Source organism: Polypterus senegalus, chromosome 7, assembly GCF_016835505.1.
Source record: "Polypterus senegalus isolate Bchr_013 chromosome 7, ASM1683550v1, whole genome shotgun sequence".
Classification (NCBI taxonomy): domain Eukaryota; kingdom Metazoa; phylum Chordata; class Cladistia; order Polypteriformes; family Polypteridae; genus Polypterus; species Polypterus senegalus.
The window spans coordinates 109,410,483-109,433,204 of NC_053160.1; the positions used below are offsets into that span (position 1 = coordinate 109,410,483).

A 22,722-nucleotide genomic window follows, 5' to 3' on the forward strand; every position below is an offset into this window, starting at 1 on the left:
GACGAGTAGATGGTAAATATTGTTCTTTTATTGTATCTTATCCAGTCTCAAGTCGTAATGTATACGAATATGCGTGAGTTTGAAGCTTATTGCATTTCCTTATGTTCCTCAGGGGACTTGTTGGGCTGATGAGCGCTTTCGTGCGAAATTCGGACTGGTGCAGGCCAGTGCTGGTGGCATCATTGGCAAGAAAGGTGACATCTACCGTACCTGTTTTTCATGCTTACGGTAGTACCGTACTGTATACTGCTTTAATAAGACCATACTGCTGTACTGATATTTTCATTAAATCCTGAAATGTTCATCCCGTGTTGTTGCCTACATTTTGTGACCGTAAATACGGTACCATACCGTATTTTTACTGCCAAATGAACCCCGTTTACCCATCACCATTCTGTCTGCGAGGCGAATAATAGCCGGTCTCTTTTAAATGCCGGGCCGTCCGAATAATTTTTTGAATAAACGCCGGGGCTACTATTGGAAGATATACGGTACACTGGTTCGGATATATAGAAATCTGTTCTGATAGACCGGTTTAGAAATATATACTGTATGCCGCTTCAGATATATACACATTGGTTTAGATATATTTACACTGTTCAGATAGACCAGTTTACATATGATTCGTGAATCATCTTTAAATGAAATCCTGCAAATAAGGAATAATAGAAATTACCGCACTGCTTTCTATCTTTGATGAACTACCGTTTTATGGGGTGAAAAAAATGACCGCCCCTGACAAATACACTTAATCAGTAGTGTGTGCAACCGACAATTTGTAAGTTTGAGTGTGTGTGCGTGTGTACGTGCATGTGTGTGGTTTTGTCAGTTTTACTATAAAAACAGTCAGACATTAGTTATTTGTGAAGCAGGAATATTCTGGTCATTCTGATCCCTGATCAACATTTAAAAGAAACAGAGCAACTCTGTTTTCCTCGATAACATCCTTTCAGCAAATAGAACTAAGTTCCTTGCTGAAGCAGATCGCCCTATAATGAAATGCTCCCAATATGGAATAACAGAAATCACTGGGTGGCTTTCGGTCAATGATAAACCAGAGTATCATGAGGTGAAAAAATGGGGCGTACTGCAGTTGAGATCAATGCTTTCCGATAACTTGGCTTTTGAGAAGAATCCATCATGGGAGGGACAAGAGGGAGCGAGTGAGGCAGGTACAATGAGCCGGGGCGGGATGGAGCGGGGCAAGTAGGCAGGTATCTGTGGGAGTGCTTTAAATAATGAAAGGAAAAAAAGGGCTTTGAAATCGTGGACCCCCAACCAAGACGGCTTACGAAAGAAAACCCGACAGACAGGCATATGCTACTTGTACAAAATATGCACATTAATGACAACAATGTTGAACTGAAAGGAAGATGGTAAGCTTGGGTGGCTGCATTGTGCCTGCCTGTAAATCCCAACCGATCTATTCAAACTGATGTATATATCTGAACTGACCTATATATCCAAATGGATGTATCTCAACCAATATATATATCTGAACAGATCTATCTGAACCGATGTATATATCTAAACCAATCTATTTAAACCAATATATATAGTATATCCTAACCAATGTATATAAATCAATATATATATCTCAACCAATGTATATATCTGAATGGATGCATTCAAACCAATTTATATACAGTATATCTTAACCAATGTATATATCTGAACGGATGTTTTAAAACCAATGTATATATTCAAACCAAGGTATCTGAACCTATATATATATATATATATATATATATATATATATATATATATATATATATATGTATGGTGTGTCTACTGTATTGTAATTTAGATAAGACTGAACAGGCAGGCAAGTATAATTACTTTACACTTCATTCTTTGCATTTAAAGACACTGTTAAAAAAAAAATCAAGGTTAAAAATGAAATTAAGAAGTGAACACATCTAACTATATCAGTACTAGAAAATGCAGACGGTGAGAATGAAAAGCAAGATTGACCTTCCTGCATGGGGATTTTTTTAAGATTATGAAAGATTTAAATACAAGGAAATCATGTTGACTTAAAAATATTACTTTATTGACTTGTAGTGCCAGCATTTTTATGAAAAACATCCCACTGAAACATACGAGTAGAGGACATGTTAAACTGACCATCTTTTATAAAAAATATAAATATACACAAATATATTCCAATCTTTTAGACTGCTGACACTGAAAAAAGAACAGAGGTATGACGTCTTATATAGACCACTTCTCAGTTTGAATTTCCAATTTCTCCACGAGCCCTGCCCCCAGAATTTCAAAATCCTCTAAAATGGCTTCCACATTAGGCACTGTTTGTGCACCATTGCTTCCAATTTCCACCAGACGAGCATTCATGTGAGAAGCCTGCAGAACAAACAAGAGATAATTTCATTAACTCAGCAAAGTATTATAAACAGGGTGCTACAACAGTACATGAAGCCTATAGTCAGAAGACTGATAATCTCAACAAGTAGAGTTTTCAAATCTTATCAGTGACAGAAAACATTCTATTGCAGGGGTCATGAAACAAGAGTTTACCTAGGGCCAGATTTTGCAGAGCAAATTATGTCTGGGCCAAAACCCTGCAGTAACAAAAACTATCCCAAACACATATTTTAACAGACAAACACAATCATTCACTGAACACCATTACACATTCATTCACCTCACACACACATTAACTACTGTTGCAAGATAAGAAACAGAGAGCTATCAGCATAGAATTATATTTATCATCATGGACTATCTTACTTATCTAGTCATATGTTTGTACTTTTTTTTAAAAGGCCAACACATTTGTTCCCCTGCATATATCATCATTACGTTCGCCATACAATCAATGATCAGTGCAATGTGCTTTTTGAAAAAACACCATAAATTAACTGATGGAGCCAAACCATAATTAAATAGAACAAAATTAGATTTTCTTTCTAAGGCTGATGGATGTGCTGTTTTTTAGTATGTGATAAGAACAGAAAAGGTTGCTGCTTTTGAACGAGTAAAAGTAATTAATACCAAATCCACTATATCCAATAATTTTAGGATTTAATGCTAATGTAGAGTTAAGATTTTTAGTAGTTTTTATCTTTGAATGAATAAACTTTAAATAACCTTTGTAAAATTACCGAACACTGCTATTGTTGATTAACTTTAATATGGAGTTCTGCTGCATGTTCAACAGTAAGCAGCTCAAGTTAAAAAAAAACAACAAACCAATATTTTATACAGATACATCCTGATTAACCAAAGGCACTACAAGTAAGGCCCACTGACTTAGAAAATTCCCTGGGAAAAACCAGATAACTCAGCTAGTCTCTTACAAATGTGGCTTTCTGAATTCAGGAAAACAAAGAGAAAAAAGTCAAATAATCAGGTTGTAATATGTATTATTTTAAGACTTATGTGTGCATCAGTATTTGGGGGATACATTAACTGAATAACAACACTTGCTGAAGATCAGTATTTAACGACCAAGTTAAATTAATTAAAATTCCTCTAGAGCTAAAGGAAGCCTATTACATAACTGACAAGAAGATGTCACTTAATGACAACAATCAGAATCTGCTATTTAAACTAGTCACTATGGCAAACTTCAGCACTAAAACAAATTAAAACTTCACCATGCATTTTAATAAGTAAACAATAATTCTGCATTCTAGTCTTGCAACACTACAGCTGTATCCAGAATGGAGAAACTAATGATGTGACACAGGGAACTGTGAGGTCGAGTGCCTTTAATTATATACAGTATATGTGTATCATAAAGATATTGCTAGCACAAAAAAATGAGTGATATGGTAATATCGCAGTATTTCACATGCAACCTACTGTGTTATGAGATTGCCTAGCAAAAAATGATTGAAAAGGTGGTGCTTGTGACGCATCACTTAATCATGATAAATTGATTAATCTTGCACAGTACATGTTTAAATCAATTTAACAGGAACATTTTTTAGCTAGTATTTTAGGTTACTTGCTAATTGGGAGATCGTCTCTAAAATTTATTTTATACTTTATGTTTTATACTTTCTCTGAACACTTAAGGACAAATGTATGCATTTCAAACACACCATTACAACAGTTTTTATACATGGGCCCCTCATTTCAAGGAACCATAATGTTTGGGACAATTGGTGTTTCAGGTGTTTATGAATAAAGGAAAAATGTATTTGTCCCAAACATTGTGGAGGGTACTGTGGAACTATATGCTGGTCTGATTATACAGAGTGACTTTGTGTGGTGGTGATGGGTAGGGTGAGGTTTGGGGAAGGGGAGATATTTAGTCAGATATTCATGGATTTAAATCATCTGCAGAAGGGATGAATGCATGTTACTGTGTGGAACAGAATTGTTTTCATTAATATGTAGCCTTCCTCAACAATGTTGATGTAATTTAAAAACATGTAAATGTACTGATGTGAATAATTTCGAGCAGTCTGCCCTTGCACTGTACCTACTCTGGAAGCTGCCTCATCCCAAGTCAGAAATATAAAAAATAAAAAATACAACAAATAAAAAAAAAATATTTGGTTTAGCTTTCTGAAACCAATTCTAAGAGAATTAGATGTCTAATTTAAGCAGTTTAACTTAATTTGCTGCTGCATAGTACTGCATGAAAGCAAGATTATATAATGTATTTCTGGATGGAGCCATATTTCATTTCATTCCATTCCATTCAGAAATCTTCTGTAGTCCATCTAGGGACCGTGGAGGCTTTTCATTCTTTTTCAGATGATTTCCATAATTCTTTTCTTTCCTTAGCTATTTTTATTTATTTTTATTATATTCTCCTACTCCCAGTCATTCTTTGATGGCATCAATTTATCTCCTTGCTGGTGTTCTTACTCACTGTCTCCAATGTCCTTTCCTCTCCATCATTATTCTGAAATGCTTCTCCTCTCCCATCCTTCATATGTGCCTAAACAGACTCAACTTTCATTCCTTAGCAAATAGTTTTTTTTCCTCATTTGTGATTTTTACGAATTCTTTCAATTGTCACATTTTATCTCTATCCAATTTTCAGAATCTTCCTTAACATCTTATTTGAAATACATTCAATTTTGAAAATTTCTTCTCTCTCAATGTCCATGTTTCAGGAACCACACTCAGCAAAAATTAATAAAACGAAAAACATATCTCCAACAACTTGTAAGTGTATGAAAACAGAAGTCTCGCTTTAGAAAAAAGCACTTCAAAACCACCACCAATCTCATGTTGAAGAAGTCCTCTGTCTCTTGCCTCAATGAGTATAGCCCTAAAGCACCAGTCATAGTGTTCATCAAGAGGCTAGTCTTGGGCTACATGAAAGCCAGACTTCCCACATCACATGAGCCACTCCAGCTTGCCTATAACCCAAACCGTTTTACGGGACACTGAGGATAGCATATCATCAACTCTTCATACTGTATCATTTGGACCAAAGAGACACATGCTAGAATGCTGTTCATCGACTTCAGTTAAGCACCATAGAGAATTTGAGTCTGCTAGGCCTCCCAGTGGAACGGGATTCTGGACTTCCAAACAGACAGACCCCAGACAGAGTGTGTTGGAAACACCATCTCCAGTACCAACTAACCCATTTTGTTGACTTAAGACTGTACAGCTGTGTACAGCTCTAACACCTTGTCACATACATGGGAATAGAAGACAACTAAAAGGCCTGAACAATAGTAATTCCACATGTGACCAGGGGGCGGCAGGGTCTTTCTCAATCCCTTGCAGACCACTCTCGGGAAATCTCGCAGGGTTCTGGCGCCTTACATTACCTCATTTCCTTCTCCAGTGCGTTAGATGACCTCACTTCCGGTTCTGACACCTCAGATGACATCACGTCCGGTGCTGACATATAAAAATGCCATCTTTGCTGGCATGAGTTGTGGACTCAGATCTGTAAAGATCTGTGAATATTTCAACCTTTTTGCAGCCAGGACATAATATACGGATGGCGGCTCTAAACCTTCATGATGTTTCTGTGTAATCTTTGCGACAACCTTTACACCATCATTAAGGCTGCTGATGACATGATGGTAGTAGGTCTCATCAGCAATGTGGATGAGTCTGCCTACAAAATGGAGATACAATTATTGGCAGAATGGTGCAAGTGTCAGAATCTGTCTATTAATGTGGATTATATGAAAGAGATGATAATTAACTTCAGGAAGGCTCATGCTTTCCAAAACCTCTCTCTACATCAAGGGCTCTGGAGTGTAATTAGACAAGAGCACAAATTTCTTGATGTACACCTGGCAGCTGACCTTACTTGGTCAATTAACACCACCTACATAGCCAAGAAGACACAAGAGCATCTCTTTCTTTGGTGGCCAAAAAAGGCAAGCCCACCATCCCCTACTATAACCACATTCTACAGTGGCACTATCAAGAGCATTCTAAATAGATGCATCACCGTCTGGTTTGGGAACTTCAAAGATGTACACCATATGGTCCTACCACAGATAGTGCATACAGCAGAAATGACCATCAGAACCTCTCTGCTCTCCATTAAAGACTTACTTAAGCATAGCATCCACAAAGCCTATAGAATTGTTGAGTAGCCCTCCTATGGTCTGTTTGTGCCACTATAAACTAGCAGAAGGTAACTGTAGCATCCAAACCAGTTCTGCCTGGTTCTGTAGCAGATTATACCACTTGGCTGTCCAGACTCTAAACTGTGCAGCCCCCTTCCTTAAGATCGGCTCCTGGTTTATTTATATGCATTATAATCATTATATTTGTTAGTACTATTTTTATTATTAGCTGTTATTTATTACTATATTTCAATTTATTACTATTAATTTACTGTTCATTTATTGGTAATATAGCTCTTCACTTGTCTTGCATTTGTTCTGTGTTTATGAATATGCTGCACCAAGGTCCTTGGGTACGTTACTTCATACTCTGCAATACTGTTTATGGCTAGAATGACAAGAAATCCACTTGACTTGAAATGAGGATTTTGAACTTATTTAGTACAGTTCTTTAATTTCAAACTTTGATGCCCAATCCAGTGGTAGTTAACACTAGAATTACCAAAGCCTACGAGAAAACTCGAAATCCTGGCCCCCCTTACATCCCTTCGCACCTCTCCGTCAGCATCTTTTTGTGTTGTAAATGTGTCGATCAGCACAAGCAGCAAGCAACCTGCTATCCCATCCCCCTGCCCATCACCACAGCTCAGTTTCTCAAAGGAGGTTCTCAGTGTTTATCTTGGAGTGAAGTGCTTGGAGTTGTAGAAAGTAAATAATATATCGTCATTTGGAATACATGCATTTAAGGTTGGCTGGGGTTATGAGTTTTTTCATACATTAGTGTAATTCTAGTGTTAAAACCTTCTTTTACTATGGTGATTTTAAATGTCATTTGACTTTTCAATGTACACGGCTGTGACTGTATTAATGTCTTTTGGGATAATGATGATAATGCACTCTGAAAAAAATCGCAAGCCTTGATATTAGCTATGTAAGACAGAACACACGATACAAAGATATCAGTTGACAGAGGTAAAGATTTTCTGGACTTGGCAACAATAGAAGGTTCTGTGCTGAATAAGGCAGAAAATAAGATGACAGCTGTTGGATTCATAAACAACAGGCTTTGGTCTGTGCAATGTTCTACTGACAAATTAAATTAAGATGCTGTGTTACAGAAAGATCCTATTATTTTAAAATGTGACAGACCATCTGGAAACCTTAACCTTTCAAACATCAATGAGTATTAGGGCAATAAAATATTAGCCACACTAAATATAAAACAGTCTTCAATTGTTTAAAAAAATTAAACAATTTCATTTCATTTTACTACATTTTAATAACATTATTAGTTATTTTTCAATTGCTTGGAAGTCACATTTTTACTAATGAAGTTGCTTAATCACAAAGAAACATATACATACAAATTGTCTGTTATGCTTAATAGATCTGTTAATCAAGGTGTGGCAAATTGAAGTGTTGAGAATTACATGCATAATTTAAAAAGCCACTTAAATTTTCAGTGTGATACTTTGCCAGAAATTGCACATTACAATCAATACTTTTTCAATGGTATAACTGGAAAGTGTTGCTTACCCGGAATGTCTGTTTTGAAAATGCCTGTGGTTTCCACAGAACAGCAATTATTAGGCCCCCATTAGGATCACAGAAGAACAGTGCCAGCTCTCCAAAAGCATCCTGATGAGAAAAAAAAAATAATGTGTGAGACTGAGACTTGACTGAGGTAAGGCTCTTTATGCAACTTAATAAAAGGACAAGTGTCTGTCTTGCACATTGCAATATCTCTGTCATTCCAAAAGATGGAGCATAAAACATTTTTAGTAATAAAATGTATTGCATTTGTCATTCCAATAGATAGCACATTAAAAACATTAACATTGCTTTTAAAAATCCAATACCAGATGGTATATAACAGTGACCAATGTACTGTATGGTTCACTGGAAACATTAACAGGGGACTATGTTTATTACTTAGATTTCAATCCATCTTAGATGGGTAGTGCAGCTACTTAATCTAATAAACTAATTAGTATGTCATAGAAATACAGTACGTTTAGTCTCAGCTAATACAGTAAAACAAAGTGATGTGCTGACAGATGTGCAACTTTTGCTCATCTCTGCAGTAGGGAAAAATTAATTATAAATTGTAAGGCACTTTGGTTGGTTCCAGACAACTTAAAAACTCATATCATTATTACTTATAACACATAACTGCTGTGCAAATTTTTCATCTTATGTTCTGTTTATTAGTATGGAGTAAATAATTTAGTATAGAATAATTTGGGGAAGGTAAATCTGTCAAGGAAACTTGTTTTCAAAAAATACATTTAGCAAGACAACATTTCTGTACTAACTTTAAATACACCAAACTATGTGTATGCTGCTTTTACACTGTACATCTGTTCTTGTTCTACTCCTGGGTTGGAAGAGTTTTTAATGGTGAAAACTTGCTTTCCACTGCAACTTGCACTGGGGTGGCAAATGCTCTGCAAAAATAGGCTGAACTGAGCTGAAACAGACAGAGTACATCTAGTAAAAATTAAGACATTCAGCAAGCAGTGTGTGAGTAACAAGGGGTGTTTAGTAGAAGTAATAATAAGAATATATTTAACAATAGTGTGGCTTAGAAAGGGCCTGTATGTTTTTAACAGATACTGTCATTTATTTACTGTATATTCAATTTACATTTATTTTTAAAAGGTTTTAAATATCACCTAACATGCATTTTTTAAGAAGTGATTAACTGCCACAAATACAAAGTCAATACAATGGAAGTCCTGTATTATGTTGGACTGTTTGGAACCTGGCTTCAATGAAAAATAATCTGAAGAGCTCTACATCTGTGTGAAATGCAAAATAATCCAGCACTTCCACCTCAGTGCCACGGAGCTTGGGGATTTGGCAGCATTGCAGTAAGCATTTGGTGAGTATAGTGTCAATGAGAGGAGACCACATCAGAAAGGTGAAAACAGATCAGTCATGATCAGACATACAGTGCTGTGAAAGAGTATTTCATTTCTTTCTGAACTCCTCTACTTTTGCTTATTCATAATATTTGTTTCTCATTTTCAAACAAATTCATTATAATACAAAAGAAAACTGCAGTAAACAGTTTTCTAAATGTTAATTTACTACTTTTTTTTTACCAACCCCATATCACCCATGTGCAAAAGCAACTGCCCCCTTAAACTTAATACTTGATCGTGCAATCTTTAGCAGCAACACGTGGAATCAAATGTTTCCGGTAACAGGAGATCAGTCTGGCAATTCATGCCCAATCTTCCATTACAAAATTGTTTAAATTCAGTCACAATGGAGGATTTTTGACTATGTACTTGTGGTTCTGCCGCAACATCTCCGTGGGGTTCAAGTCAGGATTTTTTGGCCACTCCAAAACCTTTATTTTTTTAATTTTTTACAGCCATTAAGAGGTGGAATTGCATTTATAGATGGGTGAGCATAATATGGAGGGATAAGCATTATTTAGGAAAGACAAATCTGAAAAGGTGGAGGAATTCAATTTAAATAAACAAATTTAATGTGGAAGACTTCTTCAGTTAAATTACAGGGGTGTCAAACTCCAGTCCTGGAGGGCCGCAGTGGCTGCAGGTTTTCATTCTAACCATCTTCTTTATTAGTGACCAGTTTCTGCTGCTAATTGCTGCTTTTAATTAACTTTGACTCAGGCCCTTTAGTTGTTTCTTTTTCCTTAATTAGCAGTCAAACAATAATGACACAAAACAAGCCACCACATCACATTATATCTGAAAATAAAGAAAGGTGAAGGTCTCAGTAAAGTTGATCTCTCAACTCACCAAAACACTTTAACGATGTTCTTATGAAAAACAGAAAATCAACAGTTTTGGGAACGTCAGCTGTGGCAGAACGAGGGCAACAAAAGGCCGTGGAATTAAATAATGGGTTTAATTAACAGCAATAATTGTCTTCTCATTAAGAAACTGGTTGGAGTTTGAAGCCCCAGTTTAGCTGGCCATCTGTTGGCTTGTTTCACATCTCATTTCTGTTTGGCTGCATTTTAATGAGGAAACAAATCAATTCAGAGGACTGAGTCCTTCTAACAGGGCTATTAAAATGTGAATTAGCAGTAAAAACAGGTCACTGATTAGGAAAAGGGCTAGAATGAAAACCTGTAGCCGCTGTGGCCCTCCAGGCCTGGTGTTCGACACCTGTGAGTTAAAGGATGAGCAGACTCTTCGTGAAGATGTTTGGATTAGACTGGAAAGCGTAAAAAAGTGGTGCTTGATATTAGGAGTGTGTATATACATATACACAAATATATATATATATATATATATATATATATACACACATACACACACACACACACATATATATATATATACACATATACAGATATATATACATATATACATATACACATATACACACACATATACATATATATACACATATATATATATATATATATATAACACTCACACAGAGTACACCTCCAAAATTCGTGGGGGTTACATTCCTAGAGCACCCACGAATTGTGAAAAACTACGAATTTTGGATATGGATAAAAAAAATGCCCATTTGTAGAGTTTAAACCCTAAATATGCCCCCAAAACACTTTAATTTCAAACTCAGCTTAATAAGCTCACACTGGTTCCACTCCATCTGAACTAGTGTGGTGCTGAGGTGTCACTCGTCACATGGCTGCACTCGGGACCTACTCTGGAATCCTGAGTTGGTTTGTCATATGGTGGGTGCAGCAATGCACTGTATCAGTGCGTGCTCCTAAGCTCTCCTCTCCTCCTCTTAATACATTACCTAAAAAAAAGAATGCAAAGGTAAACCTGTATACTCTACTGCTATGTTTCCCGCAGTGCTAGAATGTAAAATACCGATGTTACCGCTATATGTACTGTAATTAATGCAAACATATTTTCATTGCCAAAAGCCTTGGAAGGTGCAGGGTGTTTCAGCGGCATCTTGGGGCTTTAACCCGTAAACTGCCACATACTTGGGGGTTATTGCATCCCTGGACGCCAAACATTTTTTTGCTGCACTTTAAGTAAATGTTACAATTCACGAAGAAAAAGTGAAATTTTAATGGAACACATTTGTTTCATGCAAAGCGCATCACAATTACTGCAATGCTGATCATTTTACACACTGCCAATGAACTGTAAAAACTATTTAAAAAACTACGGGAACAATATGTACAAAATGCAACGAACACCATGAATGAAACTCGGTAAATCACTGAGCCAACTGTGCTTGAACTGGCTGCACACAAGCACACAGAGGTAAGCGCTGATGACTGCAGGCTAGTCTAGTGCAGCGGCTCAATCCCAGGGGCAGTGCTGCAGGGTGTCACGCTTGGGTCACAGAATTGTACAGAAACACAGGAGATTGTAGAGGCAGGAACTTTAATCAAACACTTCAAACAAACATGTCTCTTTCAGAAGTAAAACGAGCTCAGCATGCAGTTAGTTTTCGATTAAAGAATAGACAAATATCATAGGGGAACACAACGGGAGCGGGACCCCCAAAAGGAGCAGAGGATGTCTGGGGGAGGAGAGAGAAACAAAACAATCAGCCAAAAAGGACAGGTGCTGTTCAGGCATTTAAGTATGCATTGCGTCGCGCGAGAAACATATCACGCGACAGAGCAGCCACAAGTAAGCTCAGCAAGTAAGGGAGCAATGTGAAAGTAGTCCATCAGCATTTTTTAAGAGGAGATTTTTAAGCAGCGACTGCGTCTTCTAGAGGTGCGTTCAGACCTCCTGCTTAGAAGGGGCTGGAAGTGGTCATGAGCTGGCTGCTCAATGAATGTACGGCACTGAATGCTCAGCTCCTGCGTGCTCACAAATGGCTCTGGGAAACGACCACAGTATAGCCAGTTGTGGCGGTTTAAGGGTTAAGAGGAACAAAATGGAAAACACAAGAACACTCAGCTGAAGATGCATCACAGTCAATCAACAGCAAGGAGAAATGAATAATGCTGTGGAGGTCCGGTGCCGCTAAGATTCACACCTTTGAGAAGACGGTGATTTATTTATTATTATGGTGGAGATTCCAGGGAAGCACCCAGCCTTGGCCTGACCCGCACGCACTCACAAACAAGAGTCAAAAACAAAGCAAACCGGTAATCAAACAACAAATAAAGAATGTAATGGAAAATAAATGAAAACAACGATACCATGGCCCTGTTCCCCTTACGGCCATTACACATTTAATACAATAAAGCACAAACAAAACACACACAGTAAATCATGAAAAACAGCAATGGATGAAATGTAATGATGAAAATAGATAGTCCAGAGATACGCACATTGAATGGGAATGTAATGATAGTGCCACCGCTAGTTCCTGAAATGGTAAAGACAGGTGGAAAGGTTCAGGAGCACTCCTTTCTTTGCAGGATAGTGATGAATCCACTTACAGTCCTCATGTACAAAGGCAGATGGCAGACAATCCAGGTGCACAAAATGATCCAGGACAAAATGAATAAGTACTGGTAACCCAACAGAAGGCAGACAGACAGGAACTTGTAACACAAATTACAAAAACTTTTTTTTTGCTGTTGGTCACCGGCCCCCTTTTAAAAAGCTGCGCTGTCATCCTTTGACCCGAAAAACCCCAGCACCCTCAGCAGAAGGCCAATCAGAGCCATTGCAGGGACTGCTGGGAGTTGCAGTTTCAAATTCTATTGGCTACTTTCACCATCCCAAGCTGTGTTTTCCTCTACATACATATATATATATATATATATATATACATATATATATATGACAGCAACACTCATCACTCACAACAGTGACAAAACAATTACATTGACAATCATGTTACATTATTTTCAAAATGTTTCCTTTTCTTTTTCATTACTTCTTTAACACACTACTTCTCCGCTGCGAAGCGTGTGTATTTTGCTAGTATATATATATATATATATATATATATATATATATATATATATATATATATATGCACACACACACATACAAACATACATACATACATACATACATACATATATATATATATATATATATATATATATATATATACACACACATACACTGCTCACAAAAATTAAAGGAACACTTTAAAGAAACACATTAGATCTCAATATGAAGTTGGATATCTATACAAATAACGACAGGGCAATGTCTTAGGAACAAAAGGATGCCAAGTCTTTTAATGGAAATAAAAGTTTTCTGCCTACAGAGGGCTCAAACCCTAAAATCAGAGTGAAATGAAGATGTGGCAGGCTAGTCCATTTTTCAAAAACTTAATTTCGGCTACTCAAAATGCTTTTCAGTATCTTGTGTGGCCCCACGAGCTTGTATGCATGCTTGACAACGTCGGGCATGCTCCTAATGAGACGACGGATGGTGGCTTGTGGCATTTCCTCCCAGATCTGTATGAGGGCATCCCTGAGCTGTTGTACAGTCTGAGGAGCAACCTGGGGCGCCTAATGGACCGAAACATAATGTCCCACAGATGTTCTATTGGGTTTAAGTCAGGGGATCGTGAAGGCCATTCAATTGTTTCAATTCCTTCATCCTCCAGCTACTGCCTGCATACTCTTGCCACATGAGGCCGGGCATTGTCGTGCATTAGGAGGAAACCAGGACCTACTGCACCAGCCTAGGGTCTGACAATGGGTCCAAGGATTTCATCCTGATACCTAATGGCAGTCAAGATGTCGTTGTCTAGCCTGTAGAGGTCTGTGAGTCGCTCCATGGATATGCCTCCAAGATCATCACTGACCCACCACCAAACCAGTCATGCTAAACGATGTTACAGGCAGCATAATATTATCCACGGCTTCTCCTGACCCTTTCACGTCTTTCACATATACTCAGGGTGAACCTGCTCTCATCTGTGAAAAGCACAGGACGCCAGTGGTGGACCTGCCAATTCTGGTATTCTATGGCAAATGCCAATTGAGCTCCCGGTGCTGTGCAGTGAGCACAGGGCAGTAGACATTTGGGCCCTCAGGCAACCCTCATGAAGTCTGTTTCTGATTGTTTGGTCAGAGACATTCACACCAGTGGCCTGCTGGAGGTCATTTTGTAGGGCTCTGGCAGTGCTCATCCTGTTCCTCCTTGCCCAAAGGAGCAGATACTGGTCCTGCTGATGGGTTATGGACCTTCTATGGCCCTCTCCAGCTCTCCTAGAGTAACTGCTTGTCTCCTAGAATCTCCTCCATGCCCTTGAGACTGTGCAGGGAGACACAGCAAACCTTCTGGCAATGACACGTATTGATGTGCCATCCTGGAGAAGTTGGACTACCTGTGCAACCTCTGTAGGGTCCAGGTATCGCCTCATGCTACCAGTAGTGACACTGACTGTAGCCAAACGCAAAACTAGTGAAGAAACAGTTAGAAAAGATGAGGAGGGAAAAATGTCAGTGGCCTCCACCTGTTAAACCATTCCTGTTTTGGGGGTCATTTCATTGTTGCCCCTCTAGTGGCATCTGTTGTTAATTTCATTAGCACCACAGCAGCTGAAACTGATTAACAACCCCCTCTGCTACTTAACTGACCAGATTAATATCCCATAAGTTTCATTGACTTTATGCTATACTCTGATTAAAAGTGTTCCTTTAATTCTTTTGAGCAGTATATATATATATATATATATATATATATATATATATATATATATATATATATATATATATATATATATACATACATATACACACAAAGTTGGCTAATAAATCTGATTCTGATCAACTGTCTGGATTATCATTAAGAAGAAAGAACACACTGGTAAGCTCAGTAATTGCAAATTGACTGGTACACCAAGGAAGACCTTAACTGCTGATGACGGAAAAATCTTCACTATCGTAAACAAAAAGCCCCAAACGCCTGTCTGACAAATCAGAAACAGTCTTCAGGAGGCAGATGTGCATGTGTCAGAAGAATTAATGAACAGAAAATACAGATGCCACACTGCAAGATGCAAACCGCAAGTTATCCACAAAAACAGGATGGACAAATTACAGTTTGCAAAAAAGTACTTAAAAGAGCCCGTAGAAGTCTGGAAAAAAGTCTCATATGAGACAAAGATTAACTTGTATCAGAGGGGTGGCAAAAGCAAAGACAAAAAGAAAACGGCCAAGATCCAAAACATATCGCCTCATTTGTTAAGCATGATGGTGGAGGTGTTATGGATTGAACATGTATGGCTACCTCTGGTACTTACAGACTTTTCTTCATTGATTGTGTAATTGTGATGGCAGTTGCACAATGAACTCTGAGTTATATAGAAACATATGCTCAAGGTCCAAACTGACTAGATGGGGCTTTATCCTACAACAAGGTAATGATTTCAAGCATACTTCTATGGCAACACAGGAGCTTTTCAAAGCTAAAATGTAGAAAATTACTGAATGGGCAAGCCAGTCACCTGTTATAAATTTTGCATGTCTTGAACATGCCTTCCATATGCTTAAGATAAAATGTAAGGGGACAAGCAGGAGCTGAAGATGTCTGCATTAGAATCTTGGCAAAACATCACAAGTGAAGATGTCCCAAACATAATCATTTCCTGAAATGGGAGGACCATGACCAAAATATATGAAAACACCCCCGAAGTGTCTGCAATGTGCACTTTAATCACATCTGAATTATTTGGATTTGTAATTTTTAATTGTGGAACAGAGGACTAAATCAAGGAAAAATATGTCTTTGTGCCAAGCAAGATGGAGGGCACTGTATTAGTGAAAGACGACCTTCCTCATTTGAAACCATGTAAAGTGTTTGCTAACACACCTGTTCCAGACAGGTGCTGTTCAATCTTATACTTGATAATTGGTTCAATTCATTTTCTGGTGATGCATGTTAAGCTTATCGGCTTATAGTTACATACAGTAGATCATTCTGATCACCCTTTTTATGCCACGGGTAAAGTTGCCAGACGTTCCTTATATACGGGTGTGGTCTTAGGCCAATATGCCTAGGCTGCCAGATGGAGCACTCACTGCAGCATGGAGGTGCCCCGGATAACAGCAGGGAATCATGGATTATGGAGTTTTCCCCTACAAACCTTTTGGATACCCAGAGGATGCTGCAGGGAGGCCCAGAGAGTCACATGTACCCTATAACCCGGAAGTGCGTTATAGGCAAACCGACAGCGGAAGAGACGTGTTTCCGGGGTGAAGACGACGACTTTTTATCTGATCCGGAAGTGTTAAGGAATCACATGGACTGGGGATTGGGAACACTTCTGAGTAAGGGACTATAAAAGGACTCTGGGAACTCCAGACGATGAGCTGAGCTAGGTGGAAGGGTGGCAACACATATGGGAGTGGTGGAGAGTTTATTATTGTGTAGTATTGTATATTAATGTGTATTTTGGAGAGGAGGGTGCTTTGTGCACTATTTGTGAAGAATAAAGTCTACTTTTGGACTTTTATCTGGTGTCTGGCGTCTTGGAAAAGGGTTCAAGGGAGCGATAGTGCCCCCCATCTGTCACAACGGGACACATACCATTTTTAATTAATTTTGTCCCCTGTCCCTTACTGACCTTTCTGGGACACCCAAATGTCCCGTATTTCGTTGATTTTTAAATTTCGTAATTAAAATATATTTTTACTACCTTCTAATGGTACTTAGTTGTAACTTTAGAAGTAATTATACCTTTTCTCAGACTCTCTTGATAAAAATAACCCAAATGTAACGAGGAAACTATTCAATTGCTATGGTCGGCTGCGGACAGCGACACTGTTACTGTTTTGTTCTACAGCCGCGCTGCTGTGCAGTTCTATATCAGCACTGCTACATACAGTGTCCACTTTTTTCTAACTTAAAAACCTCTAACTTCATCCATCCATCCCGAGATGCCAAAACATTAGTGTAAATTTCGTGATGAATATATATAGTAATATAGAGAGAGATTTTAAGAGAGTCCCGTATTTCTAATTTGGCAACCCTAGCCACGAGATAATATTTGTTAGCCACAGTCTTTACAAACCTTCCAACCATGCACTTCTTTACTAATCCCAGCTAGCTTTAGGAGGTTATTGACTTCCACAAATGTATAAACTTCAATAAGTACAAGTTCAAAGAATTTGCTATTTCACTGTCTGCATACTCCAAGTCACCTTTACTGTTTATTATACTCTGCATCTCCTCGTTTATTGTTCTTTTACTAATTTTGTATTATACAGTATGCAAAAAAGCACTCAAAGATCATATGAAAATGCCATTCTTCAACAAATATACAAATTGTGGAGTGGACTGTCAAAGATTGTGTCTGCTCTGCTCTCATCATTTCAATATGAACAGCATCTTCATTTACATGGCGCACCTTTTCCCATTTACCTCTGTGCAATACAGCTGACTGCTTGGAATTAAAGTCTGCTGCCACAAATTCATCTCAATAACAGGCTTGCTCATTGAACAACAATATACAACAACACTACACTCTAAAAGCCTAATGTGATTGATGATTTCACTTTTCCTGTTTGTTTGTGTCACAGGAATTGACTCCAAAAAGGATATGTACTAGGAACAAGACACAGGCTAACCTCACACTGTTAACGGGATCAGCAATCACCATTACACTGTTAATAATAGCCAAGACGATACCCCATAAAGCCAAGCACTAATACTTATGTGGGGTTTTGATTTATTCACTTCCTATGAAAGTCTCCATTCTCTTTCTTGAATTACAAGATGCACTTTAGTTGCAGCAAGTCATAAATCTTGTCCCATCCAGCCTGCTGCTACACACATTCGTCCTGCCATCCAGCCTAAGGAACCCTCCAGCTCAAGCTGCGAACAGCTCTCTGTACTCTGCTAAAACATTTTCTTGCAAATGCAGTAATGGGCAGTCAGTATTTATACCATTATAATATGCTTTTCATTATTTTTTTCAGGGACCTCGCAACCCTTTTTGACTTTCAGGCGGTCCAAAAGGTTTATTAGGGAATTCAAGGACCTCTTTCTATATTTCATTACTTGTCTCCAGGACACTAGGCAGATTTATTGGATATAGAGGATCCCCTTAGCACATTGCACATGTTACAAGTGACATGGCAACATGTTAGATCTTTTGATTGAGCTCAAAAGACGTGCACAGTTACTGATCCATGAGTACGCTCAGCTAACCAATTCTGGGTTGTACATTTCTCTGAAGCAGGTTTTCTTTGCACTTATTGTATATAATATAGAAACTTGAAGTACAATTTACCAGTCACGTTGAACAGAAATGATACATTATTTTTGAAAATAAAACTTATCTGAGACATTGATAAAGAGATTCACTATATTTTGCACACCTGAACAGAATGTTGTTTTTTGAAAAACCACTTAAGTTTCACCTGTTGCCTATTCTCTCTCTCTGGTCAGGCACTATTTGCTGTTGTTCTCCAATGTTAATCGAGTTTAGACTATTCTTAAAGTTTGATATTACAGCGGAACCTTGGATTGCGAGTAACTTGTAGGTCTGCGAATATTTTGCAAGATGAACAAGAAATTTTAATACATTTTGACTTGATGAACGAGCGAGATCTTGTAATACGAGTAGTATGCATACCCTTCGTCTGCCAAGCCTCATGTGATCACAACGTCTCTCGCTCATTCACTGCGGGATTGTGGCTCACTCGTATAGTCAACATCCGTGCTAGCATATACTGTTAGTGTGTGTGCGAAAATGGCCCCCATGAAGAAAGAGGTTGAAAAGGAAGGTGGTAAGAAGGAGATGATTACGGTGGAAGTTCAGAAGAAAATCATTGAGAAGCACGAACGAGATATGCGAGTGGCCTCGATGATTTGCACAATATTAAAGAAGAGAGAAGAAATAAGGGGGCTAGATGCAGCAAAAGGAGTCACAAGAGTATCAAAGCAATGGCCACGTGTTCTGAAAAATGTAGAAAAGTTGCTTCTCATGTGATTCCTTGAGTTGTAGTGAAAGTCATCCTACACAATAATCCTCCTCCTCTCCCCCTCACACCAGCCACAATTCTTTTCAAAGGTAAAGTGCTAGTTATTTTGTTTTATGTATTTTTACTTTATATTTTGTATTAATAATTTTATATAAATATTTGTGGGTTGTGAAGTGAATTATCTGAGTTTCCATTATTTCTTATGGGGAAATTCGCTTTGATATACGAGTGCTTTGGATTACAAGCATATTTCTGGAACAAATTACGCTCGCAATCCAAGGTTCCACTGTACATTCTAGTTTTCTGTGGTTCACTCACTACAGCCAGGTTTAAGCACATTACAACCCCAAATCTGTAAAGTGTTATTACAAACACTCCTAAGTGACTGGAATCTTCCTAGAACTCTCCCACCTCACCTAATTTATATCAAAATTAACTTGAGTAGTTTTTATTTGTAGGCTACATTAATACACATACTTTTATTTGATAACTGCCCTTTTATCCAATTTAGACCTCAAATTGCCATTCTCTTGTAATTATATGCTGAGCTTGCCCCGACATTAGAATGATGGATTGCCTGAAACTGAGCTCTACATGTTCATATCCAGGTTTTCAGGCAACAGGTACCTACCTAACTAGTGGGAATTGGCCAACAAATATGGTTTAAATATACACATAAATTTGCAGCACTGCCTGGTTTTCCTATTGTAATTGTGGCAATTTAAAGTACTCATTGCAAGAACGTAAGAATGATGCAGCTTTTGTTAACCATAAGCAGATATATATTCCATCAACACACAAGTCAACTGTGATTCCATGATGAGACTGACAAATGTCATTTATTAGAATGTCAGAAAAATTTAAACGAGAACAGGCCATTCAGTCCAACATACTGTAGCTCACCAGCCCTTTCCACTTAGTTCTTCTAAAACAAAGTCTAGTTTTGAAATTTCCTCAGATTCTTACTGTCTACCACGCTACTTGGTAGTTTTTTGCAAGTGTCTATGGTTCTCAGTGTAAAGAAAAACGTCCTAATGTTTGTGTGAAATGAACCCTTAACAAGTTTCCAACCGTGTCCTCTTGTTCTTGATGAACTAATTTAAAAAAATAATATCAATCCACTGTACTCCTCCATGGACTTCTACTCTACACACTGTACTATATAACCTAACATTGCTTCTTAATAGCTTTTGAACATTGTCTGGAAGCTGACAGAAAAGAGTCCACTACGACTTCAAAATCCTTCTGCTAAGGTGGACTCCTGATTTTTCAGACCTCTGATTGTATACTCAGACCTAACAATTTTATTTCTTTTGTGTAATACTTTACATAAAATGACATTAAACTTCACCTGCCACAAAACTGCCCAGGCCTGTATGCAGTCCAAGTCCCTCTGTAATCCTTTAATAGATTCTAGATTATCTGCCAATCTATGTATCTTGGTATCATCTGCACAATTTAACCAGCTGTTTACTTACATTCTCATATTATATATATATATAAAAAACAGCAGCAGCACCAGCACTGACATCTGTGGAGCACCACTCACATCATCAGCCAATTTTGATAGGGATCCTCGCAGCATCATCCTTTGCATCGTGCCTGAGCAAATTGACGCCATCTAAAAACATCCCCCTGAACTCCAACTTCTTTAAGTTTGATGCCCAACCTCTCATGTGGCACCTTACCAAATGCTTTCTGAAAGTCCAGATAAATAATATCATAAGCTCCACTTTGATTATACCCTTTTGTTGCTTACTCATAGAATTCCAGCATGTTAGTAAAACACAAACTCCCTCTTCTGAACCCATACTGACTATACAGAAAAAAAATCATGTTCATTGCATGTGCTGCTCAATCTTATCCTTAATAATTCCTTTCATTAATTTCCCAGTGATGTACATTAGGCTTACTGGCTTATAGTTGCTTGGATCTACCCGGTCACTCTTTTTATATAATGGAATATTTGCCATTTTGCAGTCCTTTGCAATTTCCTCAGTGTGCAGCAACTTGGTAAAAATGTGTGTCAAGGGTTTATATATGATGTTCTTGCTAAACTCCTTAAAAACTGGAGGGTAAATATTACGTGGTCCTGGAGATTTGTTTCATTTCAGCCTATTTAAACTGCACAGTACTTCTCCTTCTATGATTTCCAAACCAATCAGTACCTCCTCAGTAGTCACACTAGCCACTCGGAGGATAGCCACATACTAAATTGTGAAGACCTCAGACAAATGCTTATTTAGAACATTAACGATTTCAGTGTCTGTATTTTTTAAGTACCCTTTACTATTCCTGATGCACTTTACCTCCTTCTTGACTGTTCTTTTACTACTAAAATACTGAAAGAACATTAGACATTTTTCGCCTTATCTGCTAAACTCCTCTCCAACTGTCTTTTATCCTCTGTAATATCTTTCTTAATTGTTGTCCTTGTGTTCTCATACACCCTACGATTCACATTGGAGGTATTAGTCTTATGCACCTTATACAGCTGTTTTTTTATCTGTTGCAGCTTTCTTTTAAACTCTTTAGGGGAAACTGCACAGATGTGCATAAGCTAGGCTTTATGAATTAGATATTTTTTGACATACACGATTTCACAATTCAATCCACATAAAATTTTATAAAAAAAAAAAGACCCCAGTTGATGTAGAGATCGGAGTATGTTTCTACTTCCCCTTTCTTCTCCTGACACACTCCATGGGGATGATATTTCAGATATATTTTTTGTACTTCCTTCTAGAACCCCTTTATAGGAGAATATACATACCCTCAGCTCCTTCAGAAATATGGAGACAGGATCAAATTCCACAATGGGCATGAAGGCCTTTGTGCCAACAGCTTCACTAAATAGAGCTCCTCTGCTAAAGGTTACTGTTGGCACATCAATGGCCTGTGCTTGACGAGGAACTCGCTTTGGGTTTAAATGAATCAGCACGTCATAGATGTCCAAAGGAGAGCGAAACACAACCTGTAAAACATTAAGATAGATTAAGATGTTAAGTTTCCTTTCTACTGTGCCATTTGTAATCTGTACATTTTTAAGCTTCCTTCTCAGTGAGAAATTAAACAGAACTAAACTAAAGAGAGAAACAACAACTATACAGTATGCCATAATTAAAAGTATATAAAAAACTAAAACAGTGTAATGTAAGGTGTGCAGTATGTAAGTTTAAATAATCTTGGTGTTAATAGTATTAAATAAAAACACATACATACATACACACACACACACATACACTGCATCCAGAAAGTATTCACAGCACATCACTTTTTCCACATTTTGTTATGTTACAGCCTTATTCCAAAATGGATTAAATTCATTTTTTTCCTCCTTCTACACACAACACCCCATAATGA

At 37.8% G+C, this 22,722-nt stretch overlaps 1 protein-coding gene across 1 annotated transcript in view; it reads right to left on the reverse strand.

The window, feature by feature from the left end:
- Positions 1-2,031: 2,031 nt before the first annotated feature.
- nol6 (nucleolar protein 6 (RNA-associated)) overlaps positions 2,032-22,722 on the reverse strand; it is a 309,483-nt gene continuing 288,792 nt past the window's right edge. Inside the window, exons 23-25 of the mRNA XM_039757964.1 lie at positions 22,133-22,333; positions 8,061-8,162; positions 2,032-2,364 (exon numbers count right to left, since the gene is read on the reverse strand). Of these exons, the coding sequence (XP_039613898.1) occupies positions 2,215-2,364; positions 8,061-8,162; positions 22,133-22,333 (453 nt within the window). The 3' untranslated portion in view covers positions 2,032-2,214. The remainder of the gene's footprint in view (positions 2,365-8,060; positions 8,163-22,132; positions 22,334-22,722) is intronic.